We start from the raw sequence: 24,816 nt of genomic DNA, 5'->3' as shown, positions 1-24,816 counted from the left end.
AAAATGCCTATCTTCCAAGCATCATGGAGCTAAGACAGCCTGAAAGTGGTCAGTTAGGAAGGGAAAAGGACATGTTTCCTGTGTCTTCACTCAGATTGCTCATTTCCCTTGGGTAATCTGGAGTGGCCTTGGGATCATTTCTGCTGTTTTCCCTTCTTGGTACTTTTGTATCTCTGTATCACATAAGCAATTGTTAGATATGTCAGAAGTTTCATACAGTGGGAATTACTTCCCTGAAGAGACATCTGAGGCAATGATGTGAGAACAAGAGTCCTCTTAGTCCAGGACTCTAGCAAGCAGAGAATGGAAGGGGAATTTGGGACAGAGCTCCAAAACCACAGAGCTCCACATCTGGGCAGAGATTAGAATACAGATGACATTAACCTTCAGGAAGATTCTAAAGAAAAATTTCAGAATCTCAATCTGTAATCAAAGAAATCTACGCTTAGAACTACTAAAGATAGTTATGGTTTCTTCAGGTCTCACTTGTGGGGGGTAGAACTTCAAAATGAAGACCCAGAAATCCCAGTTTGTTTTTTGTCTGTTTTCTTTTTTTTTCTTTCCCTTTTTAAAATATAATTTATTGTCAGATTGGCTAGCATACAGTGTGTAAAGTGTGCTCTTGGTTTTGTGGTAGATTCCTGTGGTTCATCGTTTATATACAACACCCAGTGCTCATCCCAACAAGTGCCCTCCTCAATGCCCATCACCCATTTTCCCCTTCTCCCTCACTCCCTCATCCACCCTCAGTTTGTTCTCTGTATTTAAGAGCCTCTTATGGTTTGCCTCCTTCCCTCTCTGTTTGTAACTCTTTTTTCCCCTTCCGTTCCCCCACAGTCTTCTGTTAAGTTTCTCAAGATCCACATATAAGTGAAAACATATGATATATGTCTTTCTCTGACTGACTTATTTCACTTAGCATAATACCTTCCAGTTCCATCCACAGAAATCCCATTTTGAAACCAAGCTTAAAAAATGTCTTCAATAATCAACTCAAAATGAAATCACTCCTCATTCCAGGAATACCACACACAACAATTCCAGGTTCCTTACTTAGTCCAGGTAAGCTCCCTTCCCTTCCTAATTCCAGTCCACCACTCCCAATTACCAGTGGACTTTTCTATATGAAGCTACAAATACTGACAGTGGATCTAGGGCAGATTTTCATTAAGTTTTTGAAGAGGAGGGAAAGCTTTTAACTGGATTTTAGGGTCAACAAAATAAAAGAATGGTAAGTGGGATAACTCTGACATCAGGGAGCTTTAAATGGGACATATCCAAAACATGAAATCTGGGGCACCTGGGTGGCTCAGTTGGTTAAATATCCAACTGCAATTCAGTTCATGATCTCACAGTTTGTGAGTTCAAGCCCTGTGTCAGGCTCTGTCCTGACAGCTCAGAGACTGAAGCCTGCTTTGGATTCTGTGTCTCCCTCCCTCTCCACCCCACCCCCACCTCCCCGATGTGTTCTGTCTCTTTCTCTCTCTCAAATATAAAAAAGAACAAACATTAAAAATATATATATTCAAAACGTGAAATGTGAATTTATGTAAGAGACTGCTCTAATAACTAAAATGTACTGCTTTAGGACTTTTATTACCAATAGTATCCTTTTCCCATTTGTATCATTCACTCTTTAAGAGAGTGATGTGTAACTGGTTTTCATCCCCAAAGGCAAGCAAAACTTTTGTTATTACGGCCACTTATAATCTTGTCTGAACAAACCCAGTTTTGTTATTTTGTTGACATTTTTCTGGATCCTTATAGTGCCTCTGTGATTGAGAACTACTGGCACATTAGTTTTAATCTGGCTTCCAGGAAAAACTCAAGAGCTAAATTTCATATTCTATAGTAACTGCTTTAGCTTGGGTGTATTTGTTTTATCTCTTTCCAATATGGATGCTGAACTTCATTACATGCATGACTTTTGAAAGTAACTTTAGGTACTTTCTGAAAGGAGTAAACTATATATTACAAAAGACAGATACCATATTCCCCTAATTCGTATTTCTGTTCACTGTTTTCGATGTTACTTTGCTTTTCAGATTCTTCTTAGAACCCCTCCAAGTGGCTTACTGCCTCTCGCAGACCACTAACTGTAAATAGTTGTTTTACTTCTCCCCGTTTTGGGAAAGGTGCATAAATCTCAGACCTTGTAACTGGCATACTCATTCTTTTTTTAATCAGTATCTTTGAACACAGTGAAGTAAACTATATCTCAAGGGAGTTCAAATCCAGAGCTGTTTATCATTGTGCACTTAAGAATGCCACACTTAAGGGGATGCCAATTCAGATAACAGACATTGTTGTAATAAATACGCAGTTCTAGAATTTTACAGGAGACGGGCCATAAAGGGTTCTGTGGTAACAAAATCATTCTATTATAGCAATTTTCTAACAAATGAAAGTGTCTTGAGAAATGAGTGTTTTTTCTAATTTGCTCAAAGATTAGAAGCTCTGTTCTGAATCTGATTTTCCAGGGCCACCACTATCACATCCCCCTGACTCCCAACCCAGCCTCAAACACTGTAATCACTGTCACCTTTTGCTTCTCTTAGTTTATCTCCAAGTTTTAGAGGGTCTCCAAAGCCCTTCTGGGTCTGATCTTGCCTTTCAGTTTTTCATGCCTCAGTGTTAGTCCTTACCCTCATACTCTGCGCCTGACTACTTCCTCAAATGTCCTTAATGGTATTCTTCCTCTGAAGTTATTATTATATGTATTCATATTTGCATAGAAACACACAAAATTCCCATTTATAGTTACAGTCAACACTTCTACCATGTGCCAGGGACTGTGCTAATAAGCACTATACGTGCACTCACATTTAATCCTCAAACTCTAAGAACCAGGTACACTTATAATCCCAACTTTGCAGATGGAAAACTGGAGAATTAGAGAAATCAAGCAAGTACCTAAGGGCATAAAGTGAGCAATGAGAACGGAGACTAGGCTGCTTTTATGATGTTGCTCCCTTTCTCAAAAGTCAGCACTTACCAAGAGCCTCTCTACCCTCGTAGGCTTCCAGGTCTACCAGCATTTAACATCCTGGTCCTAGAGGTTCAGTGATGTCTGCTGTTAAGGTAAGTAAACTCAAAGGTTCTCTCCTTTACAAGGTGTGCTACATTTACTGCATCTTCAAATCTTTAAGGAATAAAATCTTTTAATAGCTAAAACCTTTTAATAAATAATAAACCTTTTCTAATGAGTTTCCCGGGCTAGACACTGGCCTAAACACAAAATGAAGTCTACCTAATCTTAATGTCGCAGGAAATACTCCCAGAAAATAATCACAGTTACACTGATGGAGTACTATTGCATCTAGGCCCAGTTCTAAGGGCTTCAAACACACTAACCAGTTAGGTCCTCACAACTATCTTATGTAGGTATAGTTATCAACTCCATTTTTAGATGAGGAAATTGAGGTGAGGCTCAGATCACAAAGCTAATTAGAATAACTAGGATTTGAACTTGGGCAGTTAAGTTCTAGAGCTCGGGAGTATGATACTACTCCATGATGCCCCATGTTTCTATTTCTACTACTATCCAGAGCTAGTGCCATACACTATGAATGATATAAGAGAAATAACAACCAATGGTCTTTTCCTTAAATTTATGATTTAAGAAACCTTTTCTTAAGCACAATAGGGAAATCATATTTCCTAGAGCTACCTGGGCAATCATTCATGTAGTTCTATAGAACTACACAATTGTGTACCTTGTGCAATTATTTTCTTACACTGTTCCCACATAATTTCATTTGTTTTCAACCTGCCTCTTCTCCTGGCCAGTAAGTTCCCGGCAGGTAGAGATGATGCCTAACCGTTTTCCTTCATGGCCTGGAAGAGCAGAGTCTGGTGTTCTGCAAGCAATGGACACTCCAGGAATGCCAGAAGGCTAAGGTGAAAATAAAAGCACCACACAATGATCACTGGGACTATAAAATGGCAACTTGCAGGCTGTTTTCCAAATCATAAGAAACATGCAAAAGAATGGATGCTTTCAAAGAAACAAAACATGGGCAAGATCAGAGACTGAGGAAATGTATTCATGCTTGAGAAGCACTAACCCAAATGCACAGATGCCAACACAGGCTAACATCGCCCAGATTATCAACATTGATTTTGATCCTTCCACCACCCCTCAATCTGTAAGAAGACATCCCTGAAAGGGAATCAGCATCCGCCAGCCTCTGGATACTGACGCTGCCACTGTATTCCCGGCCTCGGCCTTCTGCTGCACAAGCACAAGCACAACGAGTTGTGAGGGGGCTTGCTGCCCCTGGCAAAGCTAGCAACAAAGGAAGGCTTCCAAACTATCTAGACTAATTCTGAATTGGTTTTACCAACTATACTTCTAAACAATACTGCTTTCTTATTCATAAAATAAAGTGGCCCCCAAATAAACACTGTCATTTCACATGCTTAAGACTTCACTTTTCACTACTCAGTACTGACCATGCCACAAAAGTTATACTTTTAAAAATATGTTTATGCATAAAAAAGGACTGCACACCTGGAGAGCCTCCTGAGACCCAACATCTCACTGTCAAGAGTGTTCCTGGGAAAGCAGAAACAAACATTACATGTGAAGAGAAATAAAACAAGTAACATCGGAGGATCACGTATAAACCAAATACGGTTGAGAAAAAAGAGGATTCTTCAATCCAAAGGATAAAAGATATTAGGAATACTTGGAACATTTTAACCTGGAAGACAGCAGGTAGATTCTTGGGCAAAGGGGTGGGGGAGAAGAATGCACTCCCAGAATGAAGAAAACATGTATTAATTGTTCTCAGATTCTTCGATATTAAAAAAAATAAGGCAAAGATCGAGTCATACACAATATTTAGGAGTCAAGTCGAGTGGTACTTGGAAAACCTGGTCCTGACTTCTGTGGACAAGTATTAGACAGCTATGTTTGCCTGAATTTTGGAAAAGTCTATTTCTCATTAGCAAAACCTCTTAACGTTAACTACCTTCAAAAAGGCTCATTATGTTTATTCCTTTGCCACACAGTCCAGAGTATAGGACTTGCTTCTCTCAACTTCTTAATGGCCACTCATGACTAGATTTTAAAACCAGGTATGTTCTTTTACTGCCTGAGCTAGGATTTGTGTTTGCTCTTCTTATTTGTGCTTTTCACCTTATTATTCAAAACACTTCCTAAGAAACCCGCTCATGGAGACTTTTTGTCTGAAGTGGGATTTTTATGATTTTAACAACATAATACTTATTTCTGTTTTTATGGGAGGTTTTAGAGTAATAACTTTCCTTTGATGTACTTGGGTTGTCCCACAAACTACAAGCCACAGAGAGACAGAGGTACTTTTTAAGGATCTGGCCTGGGCTAATGCTTCTTCGGAACTGCTTTTTTAACACTCAGCTAGTTTAAGATCTCTCTTTTCATTCAGTGTTGGCACTAATTGTACCATCACTTTTGCCTCCATTACCTTCTTTTGCCTTAGAAGTTTTTATCTTTGATGAGTGACTGATCTGGAAAACACAGGTGATGCTGTAGTAGAGTTATATAATTATACTCAAAGATGTTCTTGATTTGATGTCTCTGATCTGGTTTCACATTTTTCCTCCGTAGTCCCTGGTATAACAAGGAATTAAGAACTTGGAAGGATGAGATTCATAGGCCAGCAATGGAGGAGATTCACATCTCAGGGCACACCAATCGATTTAGTTCCCATGGCATAGCACAGCAGTTATTTTCAAAACTAACACAATTTTCCCAAATGCTATTTCTAAGAGGAAAAGACAGGATAGCTTCTCTTGTAAACCACTTCTTTTAATCCTCTGATCTTAGTGGATCTATTAGTGCATGAACAGAACAGTGTCAACAGTTACTAGTATTTCTTCATTCAACTTTGAACCTGTCCCTGCTGTTAGTGATTAGCTTACTTCTTGTTTAAGGTGTCCTCTCTGGGGTGATTGCTGCTACAGAGATGGTGAAACAGTTAAGGCTGAGGGAGAATATGGTGTTCCACAAAGATCAAGCCAGAGAAACTGTGTGGGAGGCGTAGACAAAAGAGATGTTCTTGTATAATTTTTTATGGAGTCCAGCTTCAGAATCTCACAGTGAGGTGCCCTTCCACACAACCCGTGAGAGAAAGGAAGCGATAGGGAAGTTCAGAGAAAGATTAGAAAGAGGAGAAAACCAAACATCTAGCTTAGCGTTTTATGATCTACAAGAAGTTATGACTTGGTAGTTTACAATCTGACATCCTTAAAATGGCAAATAAAGATCAGATTCGTAAGGAAAAATGAAGATGTAAGAGTATGAGTGACATACTTCACTGCAGTGATAGTACTGAATGCTTTGCAATTCACCATGTAGAGATTACCTAAATTACATTTAAGTGGCACTCTGGAAATGCCACATTAAAACAAAATGACCCAGACAGCAAAAAGAGGAACATATTCTTCCAAGCTACATAAGGAGTCACCATTTTTATCTCAATCATCTAAAACCAGTACAGTACTTGGACCAACAAAAGTGCTAATCATAAGATTTACAAATAAATTCTAAAAGATGTATTATTAAATAATTAAAGCTTATAAGAAAATTCATACCTGATAGCTTAAAAACACATTTTTCTGCGCTTCTCAAAAATAAAATAATAGAAATGGAGGTGTCTCCAGCTGTGAGAAGAATGTGTACCTTTTTCTTTTGGCGCTACCAGCATCAGAGGTGGCTGAAGAGATCATGCTATCTCCATCCTCAAGGTCATCCCTCCTGGCAAGCTCCTTTTTCTTTGTCTGAAACAGAGCAGATCCAGGAAGTCAAGCTCACCCTGCTGAACACTCCTGGAATATATGCATATTAACGAGGTAGACATCTCAGATTCTCTTAGAAAAACACAACTGCATGTAGGACACAAAAAATTAGAGTCTGTAAACATCTTCAATAACCCAATTAGCAGAAGCCTGCATGACAGAAAAGTAGGTTAAAAAATGGATCCGGAGGTTCGAGGACTCAACACTAGCTAAAATGCAAGACTACAAAGGGCACTGACATTAAAAGCACTGAGGCAAGTTGAAGGGGCATCTGGCCCCAGGGGCCATTTTAAGTAAAGCCAATTCAAAGACAGTCTTTGGTACTCATGACTTCTTAAGCAACAGTGTGGCTAAGAAGAAAGTTTAATGTGAGAGGTGAAAGAAGATCTACTTTTCAACACATGCATTTTTAAAGACCTTCTGCCAAACAGCTGAAAGTCTAACCACTGCAGTTAGAGAATACATATGGAGTACTGAAAGAAAATACTTCAAATCCAAAGCATTTATGCCAGTATTGACTATACAAAATGAAAATTCTACAGGTGATCTAAAATGGCTTTTGTTGCTTCCTTGCTCTGAGACTCTCTTTCCAGAAACATTCTACCCAAAACCAATAGACACAATTTGTATTTCATATCTATGCTTTCTGTTTCAAAACCCATAAGGGCCCCATGACTCCAGATACACATCAGAAAGGATCTGATAAATTCATGGACACTGTACAATGATGAATTAGCTTTAAGATGTCCTTTCCCCTAGGACTAATCCTACCTTAACAAGGTCTAGAACCAAAGAAATAAAATCTAAATAATAGAAAATCATCTGTGATTGGAAGGAAACTTCCTGAGGACTATAAAATTACTCCCCAGGCACAAATCCCTGCTCTTTCCACAAAGGCAACTCACTCTAAACTAGTATTTTTACTCTACATGGTCCTGACAACTCTAAAAAGATACTCAGCAGGACTTGTGGTTGAAATAAATGATGTGATATTGCTGGGAGAAACCACACCTCTTCAAAGTATATCCTCATAGTTTGCAAAGTTACCTCAGTTATACATACCACAGCTAAGCAAATCCAAGAGTCATACCTGCATGACTTGCTGCAATTTTAGAACTCGTTTGTAGATGGCTGAATTGGGAACATTATAGCGTTTGGCATTTTCAAACATTAAATTCAGATCACACTCCAAATGATCTAAAGTTTCATATTCTTGGTTCTTTAGCTTTGTTCTGTGAAAGACAAACACAAAGCTACCATTTGCCTTTACAAAAATGATGAAACATCCTTACTGAAAGTCCAGTTCAAAACTCCTAACAAGCAGTAGCTGGCCTCTTTACTAGTGACACTAATTAGAGGCCTAGTAAAGACACTTTCAATACAGAAAGGAGGCAAAAGCACCATCATAGTTAGACAGCACGACAGTCTACCTGAAAATCCAGAAGAAAGAAACAGTAGAAGTAATAAGAGGACCTGGGTGTCAAGGTGGTCAATTACAAAGGACATAAACTAGCAAAAATCCTAATGGAAAACCCCTGTTAGTGGCTAACATTCAAACCTCAAGAAGAGGGGGGAAAAAATCAAGGAGGTTTTAAGCTACCTTAATGAAGAACCATGGTGATCTAGCCACTTCTGAAAATAAAAAGGTTAAAGAAAAGAGAAAGTACTGGCATTACCATTAAAGAGCAACTCTGGGGGATGGATACACATATGTACAATGAAGATATTGTAAGATGGTAAATAAGAGGCACACATGTCAGAGTCCACTCACTACTACCCTTCCAATACAAACATTTGTAAGTAATTATGATGACTTAAAATTGAGGTTTTTATTTATTCTACTTAAAAGTCTTAAGAATTCTTTAAAAAATTTTTTCTTAATATTTATTTTTGAGAGAGAGAGAGCGAGAGAGAGAGACAGAGCACAAGCAGAGGAGGGGCAGAGAGAGGGAGAGACAGAATCTGAAGAAGGCTCCAGGCTCTGAGCTGTCAGCACAGAGCCTGACACAGGGCCCAAACTCACAAGCTGTGACATCATGACCTGAGTCGCAGTCGCTCAACCAACTGAGCCACCCAGGCGCCCCAAAAGTCTTAAGAATTCTGATATGTCTCTCAGACACTATGGCTACTGCTAATATGAACTCTCATAAACTCCTTTATACATTTTATACAAAGTCAAGAGTCAGTCTGCCCTAACTATATGCACTTAGGATAGACTGAAATCTTCTGATGGGAGCACCTGCAATCTATGTGCAGATTCCATGTGCACTTAAAAAGATACGAGTGTTAGAGGACATCTCTGGAGTAAAGCAAACGACAACACAGAAATGCAGTTCTCCGTACCAGCTTATGCAGCCAGCACCAGATCTTAAATTATAGCCTCAGACTTACTTGGGCTGACTCCAGGGGTAAAGTGCTGAGTATTCTCAACACCCACGAAGAACAGACATGGAACTCAAACGTGTAATGACAATCTATAATAAATCCTCAGATACTCATCAGACTGATGTTAATCAAGCATAGCAGGGGCAGAATGGGCAGAATGGGGAATAAACGATGGGGCTGACAAGCCCCGGCACAGTGTAAAGTGGTATATGGAGTCACACTGTCTAGCTCCTGACCACTCTTCCATTTCTGCTGCTTTTGATGACACTCAGCTATCATCCTTCTGACAACAAATCTTCCTAGGACTATGCTGTATGACAGAGTCACCACTAGCCATGTGGCTATCTAAATCAAAATAAAATTTAAAATTTATTCCAAAGTTGCACCTGCCACATATCAAGTGCTCAACAGTCACATGTGACTAGTGTCTGCCATAACAGAAGGGCAGAGAAAATAACATTTCCACCATCACAGAAAGTTCTAGTTGGCAGCACTGCTGTTGATTTCCCTGTTGCTCCTATGGAGAGAAGGTAGTCCAGCTCCTGTAAGGCACTACTGGCTTGCATGTCCTTAGAAAGGAGGTAGATTAGTCATCCTAAAAGCTACCCTGCAGAATTCTGGTAGTGTGTCCCAGCTAGACCTTAGCTACTTCTCTATTCCTCACACTCCCCTACCTGTGTGCCAGACAACTGTCAGAAAGTAAATTTAAAAAGGGGAAGGTGTAGAATTATTGACCTAACAAAGCAAGATTTATATTAGAACATTTTAACAAGAAGAAGGTAGTAGGCAGGTGATTGAGTTGGCCTGAGGATAGGTCTTCTTTTGAACTAAACTAATTAATGAGACTGAACAACAACAATAAAAAAGACTGAGGGAGAAAAGAAACTAAGGACAAAACTGTTGAGTTAAAAGGGAACTTCTCAACATCTAGAAAACTGTCACTACCTTTTCCAACACAAAGAGTATAAAAGACAATTTCCAAACTATTTTCTTCATGAATGGCAGCTTTTGTGTCAATGTTATTTTAAGAGGGCAAAATAAACTGATGGTCTATTATCCTACTTGTGTACAAAACCTCTATAGTTTGGATTAAGTAAAAACATCATAAAATTTACTGATCAAAAGATGAACATGGAGATTACAAATGCAAAACCATGAAACATCTGTTGCTAGCCAACCTTATTTTCTAGACTCCAGCAAGCATAAGAATTTTAATTCCTATTATTTGGAAAGTGAGTTATCTGCCCTGGCAGTATCAGCTTAGTCTGACTTTGCCCAGTTAAGATATTTTTGTATTGTTGTTTCCTTTTAGGTATACTGTAAAACCTAACCCACACTGTGAGAATTACAATATTACTTATTTCCTATTATTTTTAATAACGTGGTGGTTTCAGTATCCTGCCTGGCTAAATTCCCAATGATTGTTTGTTTAAAAGTAGTCTCCATGCCCGATGTAGGGCTAGAACTCACAACCCTGTGATCAAGAATCAACAGGCTCTACCAACAGAGTCACTCAGTCATCCCTCAATGACTATTTTAACATTTTCTTTTTTAAGTTTATTTATTTTTGAGACAGAGAAAGAGAGAGTGCATGCACACAAACAGGGGAGGGGCAGAGAGGAAGAGAGAGGATCCCAAGCAGGCTCTGCACTATCAGCACAGAGCCCCGCAAGGGGCCTGAACCCACAAACTGGGTTTGTGGTCAGATCATGACCTGAGCCAAAATCAAGAGTTGGATGCTCACAGTTGGTTAACTGTGAGCCATCCAGGGACTCCTGATTATTTTATTCTATTTTCTAAATAGAAAAGGGAAACCAAGATGGGCCGTCTTTCAGGTACTGTTTCAAATAATGAATTCTCTAAGAGCTGAATATACTCATTCTGGGGGCTCAACTATAGATACAAAATTTATATACAGTTAAACTGTTATAATTAAAATGTCAATGAGAGGTATAAGCAGAAAGATTTTTGTGTTTTGCTCAGTTTTAAGAAAATGAACAGTTAAATTCTGAGCTATGTGACTTTTTACAGTCTATAATCTGACATACAAATGCCTAGTTGGAATACCTTTCAGAATACCATTTGTATTTAATCAAATTTATTTCTCACTTTTCATATAGGAGTGATATTCAAGCATACCCTACACATGCAAACATTTTTACCTTTAATATCCTTATCCATTTTAGGAAGGAGATAGATACGCAGGATTCAACCACAAGAAAATGGATTTCTTGGAGTAATGTAGAAGACATCTTACCTGATCTGTTGTAGGGATATGGGCATTTTAATTTGCTGATAATAATCAGGGTATTTTTTCTTTGAAGGCAAATGGAAAAAAGGCTCAGCTATTAGCTGCCCTTGGTTATTCCGACAGCTCCTAACTGTGTCATAAAGCTGATAAAAAGGATTTGAAACATCCATAAATGAAGTAATGCTCTCTGCTTCAGACTCTCCTTCTTCATAACGTGCAGCTAAATAAAAGACATAAAAGGTACTTAAAAGGGGAAGAGAGAACCATACTTTAAAGCTTCTAACTACCTTCCAGCTTAAGCTATGTATGTTTGAGAAAACATACACTAAGACTAATTTCTAGCCCTTATTAAAGATACTGTTAGTAATGCTTAATTGTATATTTACTTAGAGAAATGTTACACAGAAACAGAATAAAATGTTACACAGAATATGTTACACTGTTTTTTGAAGTTACAAAATACTTTCTCTTTTTTAAAAAAATTCTAATGTTTATTTTTGAGAGTGAGAGAGATAGAGCATGAGTAGGGGAGGGTCAGAGAGAGAGGGAGACGCAGAATCCGAAGCAGGCTCCACGCTCTGAGCTGTCAGAGCTCCCCCGACATGGGGTCGAACTCACAAATGGGGAGATCATGACCTGGGCCAAAACTGAACGCCTAAAGGACTGAGCCACTCAGATGCCCCCAAAAAGTTTCTTTTTTTCAATGTGCCTCCTTTAGAGACTCCCTTTCTGTATGTGTCTGGCCAAGAAAAGCAACAACCAGCCATACACAGATCTCAGAACTAAAGCAAAAGCATGTAGTTTATGTCAATATAAACATATACTGATGTTGGGTTGATATTGGTAGATCTGGTTTTGCTTTAACTCTCCGTGACTTTGCCCCACTGATCCATAGCATCATTTAAGGATTAAGTCTTCTCTTATTGAGGGAATTTTTAGACAGAAGCTAATCATAAAAACACCAAAACAAACAACATATAATCATTTCTACAAAAGAACAAAACATATTCTTCATCACCCTAAGTTCTTTAACAGCATATAAGGAGCATAATTTAAGTTTTTCTTGAGAGATCTGTATAATCAAAATCATGACTGCTCCCAGGTAAGAATGACAATCATTTATTAAGTACTTACTTACAGTGTTAAGAGATGGGCACACACCAGTCTCGGGGGATTTGAGAGAATATTTGGATCTAGTCACGGAGCCAGAAGCAAAGAAAGGATCTGTAACTAGTTTTTTCTGACCTTACTACTGCTGACCTTTTCTGTAGAGAGCTTGCACGTATGTAGTTGATTTATACCTAGATATGTTTTGCTGCTACTGTAAATCTTATCTTTAAAAAAATGACATTTTCTTTTTGTGATTGATTCTAGAAATTTAATTTTTAGATACTCTTATATCTAGCACTTTTTTTTTTAATGTTTTTATTTCTGAGAGAGAGAGAGAAAGAGAGAGAAAGACAGTGTGAGCAGGGGAGGGTCAGAGAGAGAGGGAAACACAGAATCTGAAACAGGCTCCAGGCTCTGAGCTGGCTGTCAGCACAGAGCCCGATGCGGGGCTCGAACCCACGAACTGAGAGATCATGCCCTGATCCGAAGTCGGACACTTAACCGACTGAGCCACCCAGGTGCCCCAACACTTTATTATTCTTATTAATTCCAGTAATTTATTTGTATAGTCTTTTGAGTAGAAAACTCAAAAAACAATCTTTCAACTGTAATCCTTATAAATCGTTCTTCTTTTCGGATTCTTACTCCTTCATTGTTGTCTAGCTAGTCCTTTGACAAAAAAAGATAATGATATTCTTACTTAAATGACTTAGCATTCCTGGAGCAAGCCCAACGGACTGAGCCACCAAGGTGCCCCAGGTATTTTTCATTTTCTAGGAATCTGCCCATTTCATGTTCAAATTTGTTTGTGTAAAGTGGTTCATACATTCTTTTTAATCTGTATGCTCCTTGTTTCCCCTAGTATTTTTTATTTGTTCCTTCGGTTTCTTTCTTGATAATCTTACCACAGGATTGCCTATTTTATTAATAGTTAAAACAGAAAACTTTACTTCATTGATCTTTTCTACTATAGGTTTCCTTTCAAACAAATTCATTTCTGCTCTTAGCTTTCTTACCTTTATTTCTAATGTCTCTGCTATCTTCTCTTATTATTTACTTATGTTGAGTGCTTACTTAGTTCACTGACTTTCAGTTGCTTTGCTAAATAGAAACATTCAGCCCTATCACTTTCCCTCCAAAATGCTCCTTTAGTGTATCCCTACTGTTTTGACATATATTATGTTCATTATTGCTATTGTTCAATTTAAGGTAATTAAATTTCTATTATAATTTTTTTTTAAAAAAGAGAAACTCAAACATTTGAAAAATTTTGTGTTTCCTAAGTGTTTGGCTTTTAAAATTTTATCTTTTCAAGATTAGGTGCTTACCATAGGTGCATTATGGTCAGAAATTTGTTCTGTAAAATACCCAACTTTCAAACTGGTTGAAATTTGTTTCATGGCTAAGTATGTGGTAAATATTTGTGATTGTTCTATATGAATCTGAGAAGAAGATGTATTCTCTAACTGCAGAACATTGGTCTGTTTATATTAATCTTGTTGGCTTAGGTTGCTCTGATTGTAATTTACATCTATCTTTAATCAGAAGCTCTTGCCAAAAAGAAATTATAGCTCACTGAAAATATAAGGCAGTGACCTGGAAATCTAAGATGGTATGGACGTCTCTCTAGGGTTTCCCAATGGCATCACTAGGGCTCACTATTTATCATTTATAGGCTGGAAAACAGGATGTGCTAAGGCTAGCAAACCAACTGTTTTAAGAGGTATTTTCTTATTAGATAAAAGCTATAACATAAACAAGTTTTTGATAAGTCTGCCAACCAAAGAGTGTAATCAAAATGCAACAAAATAGCATGTACTCCCAAACTGACAAACTCCCAGACAGACTAAAGTTACTATAATTTTCCTTCTCCAGAAGGATCAGCTGAGAAGGCATTAACTAGTCAAGACCTAATGCCTACCAGCTAAAGCAGCATCCTCTTCACTTTCTGAGCCATACTGAAGTGCCATGGTAATTGCTGACAAACGACCCCCTTGGACGGTTCTTTTATTACTACAAAGAAAAACAAGCAATCAGAAGACAGGAAAAAATGTTATAATAATTACTTTATAGGAAATAGGAACTGTTAACAAAGCATTCACATAAAAAAAAAAAAAGAATTTCTATTCAACTGTGTGCTCAATTTATCTTTGTACTTTTTATCTTCCCCAAAATCAATCTAAGCTGAGAAGACCAATTTTTCTCTCTCAGAAAAGAGGGAGTGGTGTAGAAAGCCTAAAGCAGGCTACTTGCAATTGCGTGTTATTTAAATGTAGCACTACTCTTTATTTTATGAAAATTACAGATTCATTTATAATTACTGGTAAATTCTCTTCTAAGATGCTCATGTTCTACAATGAACACAAATCTTACTTTTGATACAAAATCTTTTAGTATTTTATCACACATTTATTTTATTCCAAATATTTAACACTACCTGACAAGCAACTTCTGCCTATGCATTTTCCAGAGATGAGGCCAGGCCAACTATAGCATTTAACTCTTAAAAAGGTATTTGATAACAATGATCATAATACCCAATTATACCCAAAAGAATTACTTCAAGACAGCCATCAGGCAAACACTAATATGCCTTGCCTCATAAACACGGTCAGTTCTCAGATTAAATACACTCACTCTCTCACCGGTAATACTTGCTAGTGGGATTTCTCTCTTCACCAAGGCTGCCTTTACTATGCGAAGGACCTGTCAGCCTGGCCGCAGCCAAATTTGATGGGGTCCTATCACAGATAAGATAAAACACCTTAGAAAATTGACAGCTGAAATCAGAATGCTGAGTAAACAAAAAGGAAACAAGCATTTTTTAGTTTGTTTTTAAACAGAAATGCTCAAATTTTATTTCTGAGCCTCTACAGCAGGCTTTGCTACAAAGCCTGAGAACTCTGCAGAAGAGAATGGACCAGGGCTGGTCCCAGAGACCTCAAGGTCCCCGCAGTGACCAGAGGATCTGGTAATGAAACAAATCTCAGGGTCAGAAGAAAGCTTTGAAAGCATCCACTCCAGCTTCCATTTCCAGTAGGAAGAAATGGAACCCCAGAAGTAAGACTTGTTCAAAGTCCTGGTCCTTGCGCAAGGAAGAGCCAGGTGACACTTTAGATTTCCTGACACCTGGCTATATGCTCTTGCTGCTGATATAAATATACACTACTATACGTTACATACAGATACTATAATATTACAAATGCACCTATCATGTATAACCTATGTACATATATAATACACATGAAGATAAATATATACACATATAGCAATAAAAGTAGATAGTGGTGCTAAGCCTCAAAAATTGCTTCTTTTAAAATAAAGCTTTCAGCTGCAATGAAGGGGCTGGGTAAGAGTTAATCTCTACTCTCTTCAGAATCACATTATCAACTGCAAATATAACCTTCGAATGCAACATACACCTTGTTTCCACTAGCTAGAAAATTTGGCAAATAATAAAGGCACAAGGACTTTAGACATTTTAAAAACATACCTCATTCGAAGGCTTGACTTAGCCATTTCATGATGTTCAATTTCTGCCTTTTTCATATAAAATATTTTTTTTATAGAATTTGCATCCTGTCAACATAAGATTATTTGGTTTAGAAAAAAAGGACCGTTTAAAATGCAGTCAATCACGCATTGGACACTTTCTACGGCACGGAAAGTATACAGAGTAGACTTCCATTCAATGCCCATAAAGCTGCATCCTCTAACCTTTCCACAACCTTCAAAAACACAGCCTCAATTCTATAGAAGCTAAAAAGCCTCCTACCTCTTTCACAATTAGTCAAGCAATGCACAAAGATCCAACAGTGAACAAGGAAAAATGAGTGAAAATGAACTCTACCTGTGTCCATTGACCTAAAAATAGGCACAAAGATATACTTCTAAGATTAAAGATTAAAGACTATACACACAAATTTAGGATGAATGAACTTGCTTAAATCAATAGCATACAATAGACCAATATAGTTTCTCTTTTCTCTAAAATTTATTTTAGAGAAAATAACCAGACCAAAAAGTACAATCTTAACTGTATCAACAAATATTAAAGTGTTCTATTAAGGACTAAAAATACAAAAACTTTATAGTTCATTTCTGATTTTCACTCGAAGTTCTTAAAAGATGAAGGTTTATTAAAAGATGAAAGATAAATGAACTACCAAAAGCAACTATATACGAATCAGTATTCTGGAAGTCTAAATGATTTTACTCCCAAAAGGTTTTTTGAGAATCTTTTGCTAAATTCCCAATGACATATTATTAATTCAAGAAATTTCTAAAGCAACTGTGTTATAGGAAATTTCTAGGAAAGAATCACATCACAAAGCAGTAGTCATTTTATATTGTGTATTACACTACAAAGGTTGCTTTTCATATTTATGAGGTTTAAAAGGAGACATTAAATCAATGTTTAACTAAAAAGTGGCTCAAAAATGAACCTTACCTCTGACATAGAGAGACATATATAAATGAACACAAGAGTACTGAGCTTTCAGGAACAAACCCATGCACTTATAGTCAACCTCTAGCCAACACAACTCAATGGGGAAAGAATAGTCTTTTCAATACAAGGTGCTGGGACAAATGAGTACCTCTTGTAGAACAATCAATGTAGAGCCCCTACCTCACATGTACCTTAGGTATACACAAATTAATTCAAAATGGGTATATTTCGCTCTAAGAGCTGAAACTATGGGGCACCTGGGTGGCTCAGTTGGTTAAGCATCTGACTTCAGCTCAGGTCATGATCTCACTGTTTGTGAGTTTGAGCCCCACATCAGGCTCTGTGCTGACAACTCAGAGCCTGGAGACTGCTTTGGATTTTGTGTCTCCCTCTCTCTCTTCCCTTCCCCTGCTCATGCTCTGTCTCCCTCTCTCTCAAAAATAAATAAATGTTAAAAAATTTTTTTTAAAAAGAGAGCTGAAACTATAAAGTTCTTACAGGAAAACAAAGGCGTAAATCTTTTGTGACTTTGGATTAAGTAATGCTTTCTTACATATGACACTGAAAAGTATGAGCAACCAAAGGGAAAACAGGCAAACTGCACTAAACAGTAGAAACTCTGTGTCAAAGGACACTATCATGAAGGTGAAAACAATCCATAGAAAGGGAGAAAATATTTGTAAATCATATTATCTACTCTAATGTCTAGACTATATAAAGAAATCTAACAATTCAACAATAAAAACACAGGTAACCCAATTAAAAAATGGGCTAAGGATCTTAACAGAAATTTTTTCAAAGAAGATATATGAATGGCCGATATGCACATAAAAAGATGTTCAACATCACTACTCATCAGGGAAATCCTAATCAAAACACAATTAGATACTACTTCACACCCACAAAGATGGCTATCATAAAAACAAAAATGGCAAAGAAATGTTAGGGAGAAGGTGGAGAAATTACAATTGCACATTACTAGTGGGAATGTAAAATGGTGCATCTACTTTGGAAAACATTGTGGAATGTGGTGGTTCCTCAAAAAGTTAAATATACAGTTAACCATGTGGACCAGCAATTCCATTCCTGGGTATGTACCTAAGAAAAATGAAAACGTTATGTCGCCATAAAAGCTTACACATGAAGGTTCGCGGCAGCATTATTTTTAGTAGCCAAAAAGTGGAAACAACCCAAATGTCTAGCAACTGACAAGTGGGTAAACAAGAACAAAGTACTGACGCCTGCTGCAAGCATGAGCACCATGAAAGCACTGCACTCAGGGGAAGAGGCCAGACACACAGGACCACATTCTGTATGATTCTGCTGATATGAAATGTCCAGAAAAGGCAAATTCACAGAGACAGAGAGTGGACCAGTGCTCCTAGGGCTGGGGAGACTGGGGAGAAATGAAGTGACCGCTACCTGATCGTGGTGATGGCTGCACAGCTCTGTGAACACACTACAAACCATTAAATCACCCTTGGAGGGAAATGTATGCTATGTGAATTTTAACTCAATAAAGTCATTATGTAAAAACTGTTGGCTCCAAAGTAAGGTATCACTCTTACCAATGAAAACAACAATAAAAAACTAACCTTGAATACTTGAGAACCAGGCTCATTATAAGTTTTGGCATTTTTTGCTAGGAGATCTATATCTTTGGCCATTGCATGAATACTCTTGTAACTTCCATTCTAGAGTAAACAACAAAATAAAGCAGTTCCTCTTATTGAGAGTTAATCAGTATGACCTTAAAAAAAAAAAACTCCACATATTTTTAAATTGTCACCATATTCAAACACTTTATTGGAAAATACACATGAACAATATATAAAGTCATTTTCTCTTTTATAAACTATTACAACTGTCCATTTACACCCAAGTTTTTAAAATAGATAACAAAACCAGAGCTACGTTGAGTCATAAAACCATAATTTTAAAAGATCAAAGAAGGTAAATGTCATTTAATTAGCAAACATGTAGTGCTTACAATGTGTTAAGCACTGTTCTAAGTGCTTTAATGAATACTAATCCATTAAGATGGACTTAAGAGTGTGAAGTAAAACTCCTCTAGTTTTACAGACTACTTCAGATGAAATAGTCTAGCACAGAGGTTAACATTTTGTGAATACCTACTATGCACTAGGCTCCATGTTAGAGCTGTTACATTTTACAGCTCACTTAAGCCCAAATAACCCAGGGACACTTAGAACTTCCTTCAATTTACATAGAAAAGGAGGAAGGCGAGACACTCTAGGCAAAAGGTACATATGACTAATGAGAAGGACACAGAAATGAACAAACATTCTAGAAAGACTGAGAAAACCAAATTAAGTTGAGTAGAGGGTTGGGGAAGGCAGAACCATAAACACAGGCTGCACAGATGAGGATAAATAAGGCAGAATCCAGGTGCCAGACGAAGGAGAGTAGCTGGTTATTTGCCATGTGAGAATACTCAACATGTGAGTATCCTCTTTTTTTTTTTAAGATTTTATTTTTAAGTAATCTCTGAACCCAACATGGGGCTCGAACTCACAACCCCAAGATCAAGAGCCGCACACTCTACCAAATGAGCTGGCCAGGCACCCCTGAGCACCCTCTTTCTTTGGAGAAAACCCCCGCACAGGTGGGTGGGAGGGACCTATCTTCCATGACAGTGGGTAGAAGTAAACAGATGGTAGCAGCCTGGCACCCAGGCAAGGGTAGATAATTCATGCTTGAGTCTTGAGGGACTACAGCGAGGGCAAAGGAATAGAGAAAATGAATTCCTAAACCCGAGGGCAAGTAAAGCAGAGTGGAGCAGTGAGCGTCCAGGGCCCACAGTGGCAAGTGACATTAGGAAGAGCAATGGCCCCACAAAGACACTGCATTGACCTCAGCTGCACCACGATGTCCCTGAGTTCTTCCCACTTCCCTAAGTTCTACTTCTCTTGCCTGCATTCCCAACAATTCCATGAGCTACCCAGTATTCTTTCAATGAATTCCCCTTCTACTGGAGTTATTCAGAGTTGGCCACTATTGCACCGGTACAAGAAACTGGGACTCACTGCAGGAGGCACTAAAAAACAAGTGACAGGGCTCTGGGCTGTGGAATCAAAAGAAAAGAAAGGAAGGAAGCTACGGTCAGGAAGCAACATGCAGAAAGGACTAGAGAGTCTTTCATCAGAGAGGTAAGAAAGACTATTACAATAATTTGGACATAATTGGATGAGATCTTGATTAGGGTGATGGCAAAAGGAGGTGCTTCTATGGGGCTTCTGGAAAGAAAAAGAGACAAGATAAGAAGTGAGGTCTTGGAGAGAAGACTGGGACTGGGGCAGGGGTATCCAAAGATTTGATCTGAACTTCAGAATTATAAAAACATCTTCCCCCCAGATAGACATGAGGAACCCCAGGGATTTAGGTTCCAGGAGACTAAGTCATTACCAGCAGCAGCAGCTAGGGAGCTGCCTTAAAAACCAGGTGATACACTGGGGAATCTGTATTGTAACATTCTGTGAAGATGTATTACAGTACCAATAATTACTACACTGTTATTTACTACTCTCCTAGAAATTTAAAGCCAATAAAGTTTCTCCCTTTTGGCAACCCACGAGCTTCCAGTCTCCTTTCTCAATGAGACCATGCAACACATTAAATTTTCCGTTTTGTTTTATCTACCAGGAGCCCCAAACCTTCCTTACTCTGGGAGGATCAGTTACTGATATGGACGAAGGTCACATCCCATAGGTGCTGTGTGAAACGCTTCACACACATGATCACTGCCCCCTCCAACTCTGCAGTGGCAATACTACACTCTGTGCACAGCAGAGGAAACAGGCAAGTCACCTGACTGAAGTGACACAGCTATTAAGGAGGAGAGCTAGGAAATTAACCCAAGTCAGCACAACTCTAAAAACTAGATTTTTCCTAAAATTTAGCTCTTTCTCCCTACACCTTCCTTAACCTCTGATCATCAAGTTTTAAATTTCAGTCACTCATTCACTCAATAAATATCTATTGAGAGGCAGGAACAGTGTAGGGGTTAAGAGCACAGACTCTGGAGCCAGAACGTCTGGATTCAAATCCTAACCCTTCTCCTTACTAGCTGATGACTTGGGCAAGTGACTTACCACCTCTGTGCTTCAGTTTCCTCATCGTAAAACAGGAATAATAACACAGTTCACCTCATGGGGTAGCTATAAAAATTAATCAGCTAATACACATAAACACTTAGAACAGAGCAGACACCTACCAATGACAGGTGAGTGTTAGCTGCTGCTATTGTGGGAGATACAGGGAGGAAGGCACTCAAAGAGACCAAAGTCTCTGTTTTCACTGACCTTATACTCTAAAATATGTTGCAGGTAACTTACTCTGAGATATCATAAAGCTATTTGGAAGCAGGTAAGAATAAATAACAAAGCTTTATTGCCAGTGTACCTTTCACAACCAGAAATGTCTATGCCCAATGCTTTTTAACTGTTGCCCTAAGAGCAAGATTTACTATGTCAATGAAAATTCTGCTTCCTCCTTATAGGAAAAAATGCAAATAGACACTATGCTGCCTCCTCCAAAGCTATAATCAACTACACCACTCTAATCCATTTGTATTGCTACAAACCCCTTACAGAGACTTCTGCTTCTCTGTTTTCTAAAAGCCTCTAAAAGAGACCACAGACCAATCTTCCCTAAACTACATATGGTAATCTTCATACCTGTATCCTCTGGGCAATGGTCTTGAGATCTATAGGCTCCTTAATTATTGCATAATAATCTGGATATTGCTGGAAGACAAAAACCCAGGCATGCTAAATAAATGAGTAGTATCCAGCTAATGAGAAAACAAACACACTGACAATGTGTTAATCAACTGAACAGCTCTGTGAGGTGCAAGGTTACTGACAAAGCTGTACAGCATATTGTTTGCCCTGTTTGAAACAGACATAATTTGATTTAACAAGCTTTATGAAATACACAAGAGCATGGTACAGGAGTTTACAGTTAGCATTTGGTAATTATCATTACCCAACTAACATACCACAATTTAAGGTTTTAAAAAATTCTAAATTCACAGAATTACACAATTTTAAATTTAAGGTTCTAACATATCTATGCCTGACAACGAAGTACGGGAATGCTTCTGAATGTTCTCATAAAATCTTTTAACTGTGCAATCTAAATCACACAATATTATCCTATTTCATATAAAATTTTTAAGGATCTACAAGATGTAAGGATGCACGCTTGTTACCTTCAGGTTTAAGGTTTTCACTTATTTCGGTCAAATTAATTATTTATAAAATAAAACACATTTTAAGTGAAACTAATTTAAAAAACATAAAATTATAAGCACTTTCTGCTTTCTCATCAAAGACTGGGTCATCATCACAAGTAAAGAAGTTAAGCCATATTGGAGGAATGCCCTTGAAGGGTCTCACAAAGCCCACAGTGTGTTCATTGCCTTGAGCCTTTCCTACAGTTGGTTCCTTGGAGGAAATGACTGAAGTTGACCAAAAATCAAAAGTTGGTTGGTGAGAGAGGTGTCAGAGGTGAGGCTGTGCTCTCCATGCTCTTCCAACCTGTTCAAATCCTTGCAGCTTGTACAATAACAAAAAGCAGGAGGTTACGGCCTTCATTCAGTTGCTGGGCTGAGGACATGATTTCAGGGATGCTTCCTCTCGTCTAAGTCCTCAGCTTAATCTTTCTTTTTTAACCCCTACTGTGTGTGTGGGTTTTTTGTTTGCTTGGATCCAGCCCCTTTCCTCCCACCCTCTTAAGCAATTCTAATTCTGAGAAACGGTTCAGAAGACAAATTATAGCAAGGCCACCCAGGCTGGGATAGCATGTAATCCCAGCTGTTGGGCCCACAGTAGTCACAACCCCCCTCTCCCAGGTAAAAACTGCCCTCCACTCCTGACCTCGGTCCTTACTGTCTTTGAAACTGTCACTCCCTGAGGGACCAATGGGAACCTGCTTTGTCCAACCAACTCCTGCTGTGTGGTATCCTTGCACGTTGTCCCAGAATGGGGGAACAGGGTATCGATGTTTTCTTGCTCCAAGTCACCTTTCGTGGCTTGACCACTAATGATGATCTCCTGCTACTCAACAGTAGATTTTGAGTAAAGACTATACTCCTTTCTCCTAGTTTTATTGTAATTAAAGATACAAAAGATTCACCATTTAACCCTTATAAGTGTGTGGTTCAGTGGCATTAAGTACATTCACATTATTGTGCAATCATCACCACATCCACCACCCAAACTTTTCATCTTTCCAAACTGAACCTCCACACCCAATGAAAAGCAGCTCTCCCCTTTCCCTTCCTGTCAGCCCCTGGAAACCACAATTCTCCTTTCTCTCTCTATGAATTTGACTACTCTAAGTACATCCTACAAGAGGAGTCATGCAATATTGGTCCTGTTGTGACTCTCTTATTTCACTTACTATAATGTGTTCAGGAGTCATTCTTACTGTAGTGTGTGTCAGAATTTCATTCTTTCTTAAACGCTGAATAACACTCCATTGTGTGTATATGCCACATTTCATTTATCTATTTATTTGCCGAGGGACATACAGGTGGCTCCCATAGTTCAGCTACTGTGAATAACGCTGCTATGAACATAGCTTTACAAATAACTCTTTAAGATCCTGCTTTCAGTTCCTTTGGCCATACACCCAAAGTGGAATTGCTAGATCATGTGATAATTCTATGTTTAATTATTTGAGAAATCATCTTACTGCTTTCCTTTTTTCTTAAAATTTAAACATTTGAAAAAAATTTTTAAACATATGACCAATATAATCACTGTATCTTTCTAATGAGATCCACACTTAGGATAGATAGCAGTAGTCATATATGCTTTCTCGTTTTATAAAGTCTATACCCAACATGGGGCTCAAACACATAAACCTGAGATCAGGAATCCGATGTTCTACAGAGTGAGACACCCAAGTGCTCCAGGCTTTATTTCTAATGTGAGGACTGTCCAACTAGTCAAGACACACCTCTCAACACCCCTCTAAACACCCGGTCTTGTTGGTAACTGATGGGGAAAGCTGCAAGTCACTCATCCATCAATAAGCATTTCCCACACACCTAGGACATGCTAGGTTCCAGCTACATGGCAGGAACACAAAAGAAAATATGATATAATCTTCTTTCTTAAATTCAGGGATCAGGGAAGGAGGTAGATAAAAAGTAAATGATGACAAAGGAGTTATGTATTATAGTGGAGCACCTCTAAAAGTATATCCTTGTCTAGAAATAGAAGAATGCTGAGGTCATGGAAATTTTTGTAGCTCCACAGGTAAAGCAGAACTTTAGCTATGTTCATTGCCTTTTGGATATGAAGCCACAAGAGGCCCTGCCACTTTTAAAGGGTCTCACTAGTCTAGAAAGTTCCTCTTTGGGGTAGAAGAGTACAAGTCAGTCTCTCTCTTCTCCATCAGCAGGAAATCCAGAGAACTAAAAGAGGAAGAACTCGATAAAATCTTCCTCTCATTCTGTCTCCTGAGCAAAGAGAATGTTCCTTCCCTTTTATACATAAAAGGTTTAGTTTAGATACTTACTTTGTTATTTAAAAATTACCAATCTTGGAAACAACCCAAATGTCCAATGACAGATGAGTGGATAAACAAAATGTGATATATGCATACTGCAGTGTATTATTTAATGTTTATTTTTGATAGAGTGAGAGTAGAGGAGGAACAGAGAGAGAGGGAGACACAGAATCTGAAGCAGGCTCCAGGCTCTGAGCTGTCAGCACAGCTTAGGACCCACGAACTGCAAGATCATGACCTGAGCTGAAGTCGGACACTTAACCAACTGAGCCACTCAGGCACCCCCAGTGGAGTT

General features: G+C 38.3%; 1 protein-coding gene across 5 annotated transcripts in view; it reads right to left on the bottom strand.

Moving 5' to 3' along the window:
• PBRM1 (polybromo 1) overlaps nucleotides 1-24,816 on the bottom strand; it is a 111,883-nt gene that overhangs the window by 62,672 nt on the left and 24,395 nt on the right. For 4 of the 5 annotated variants that reach the window (XM_077749739.1, XM_077749734.1, XM_077749747.1 and 1 more), the window contains exons 7-14: nucleotides 21,677-21,745; nucleotides 18,575-18,673; nucleotides 16,023-16,108; nucleotides 15,175-15,270; nucleotides 14,451-14,542; nucleotides 11,426-11,639; nucleotides 7,874-8,015; nucleotides 6,668-6,765 (exon numbers count right to left, since the gene is read on the bottom strand). In XM_077749739.1, the coding sequence (XP_077605865.1) occupies nucleotides 6,668-6,765; nucleotides 7,874-8,015; nucleotides 11,426-11,639; nucleotides 14,451-14,542; nucleotides 15,175-15,270; nucleotides 16,023-16,108; nucleotides 18,575-18,673; nucleotides 21,677-21,745 (896 nt within the window). Of the gene's footprint in view, nucleotides 1-4,513; nucleotides 4,559-6,667; nucleotides 6,766-7,873; nucleotides 8,016-11,425; nucleotides 11,640-14,450; nucleotides 14,543-15,174; nucleotides 15,271-16,022; nucleotides 16,109-18,574; nucleotides 18,674-21,676; nucleotides 21,746-24,816 lie in introns of all 5 variants that reach the window. The other variant, XM_077749765.1, reaches the window with a different exon arrangement.

Source organism: Crocuta crocuta, unplaced genomic scaffold, assembly GCF_008692635.1.
Source record: "Crocuta crocuta isolate KB4526 unplaced genomic scaffold, BGI_CrCroc_1.0 scaffold463, whole genome shotgun sequence".
Lineage (NCBI taxonomy): Eukaryota > Metazoa > Chordata > Mammalia > Carnivora > Hyaenidae > Crocuta > Crocuta crocuta.
The sequence above is the reverse complement of the archived record's forward strand: the minus strand, read 5'-3'. Positions and strand labels throughout refer to the sequence as shown.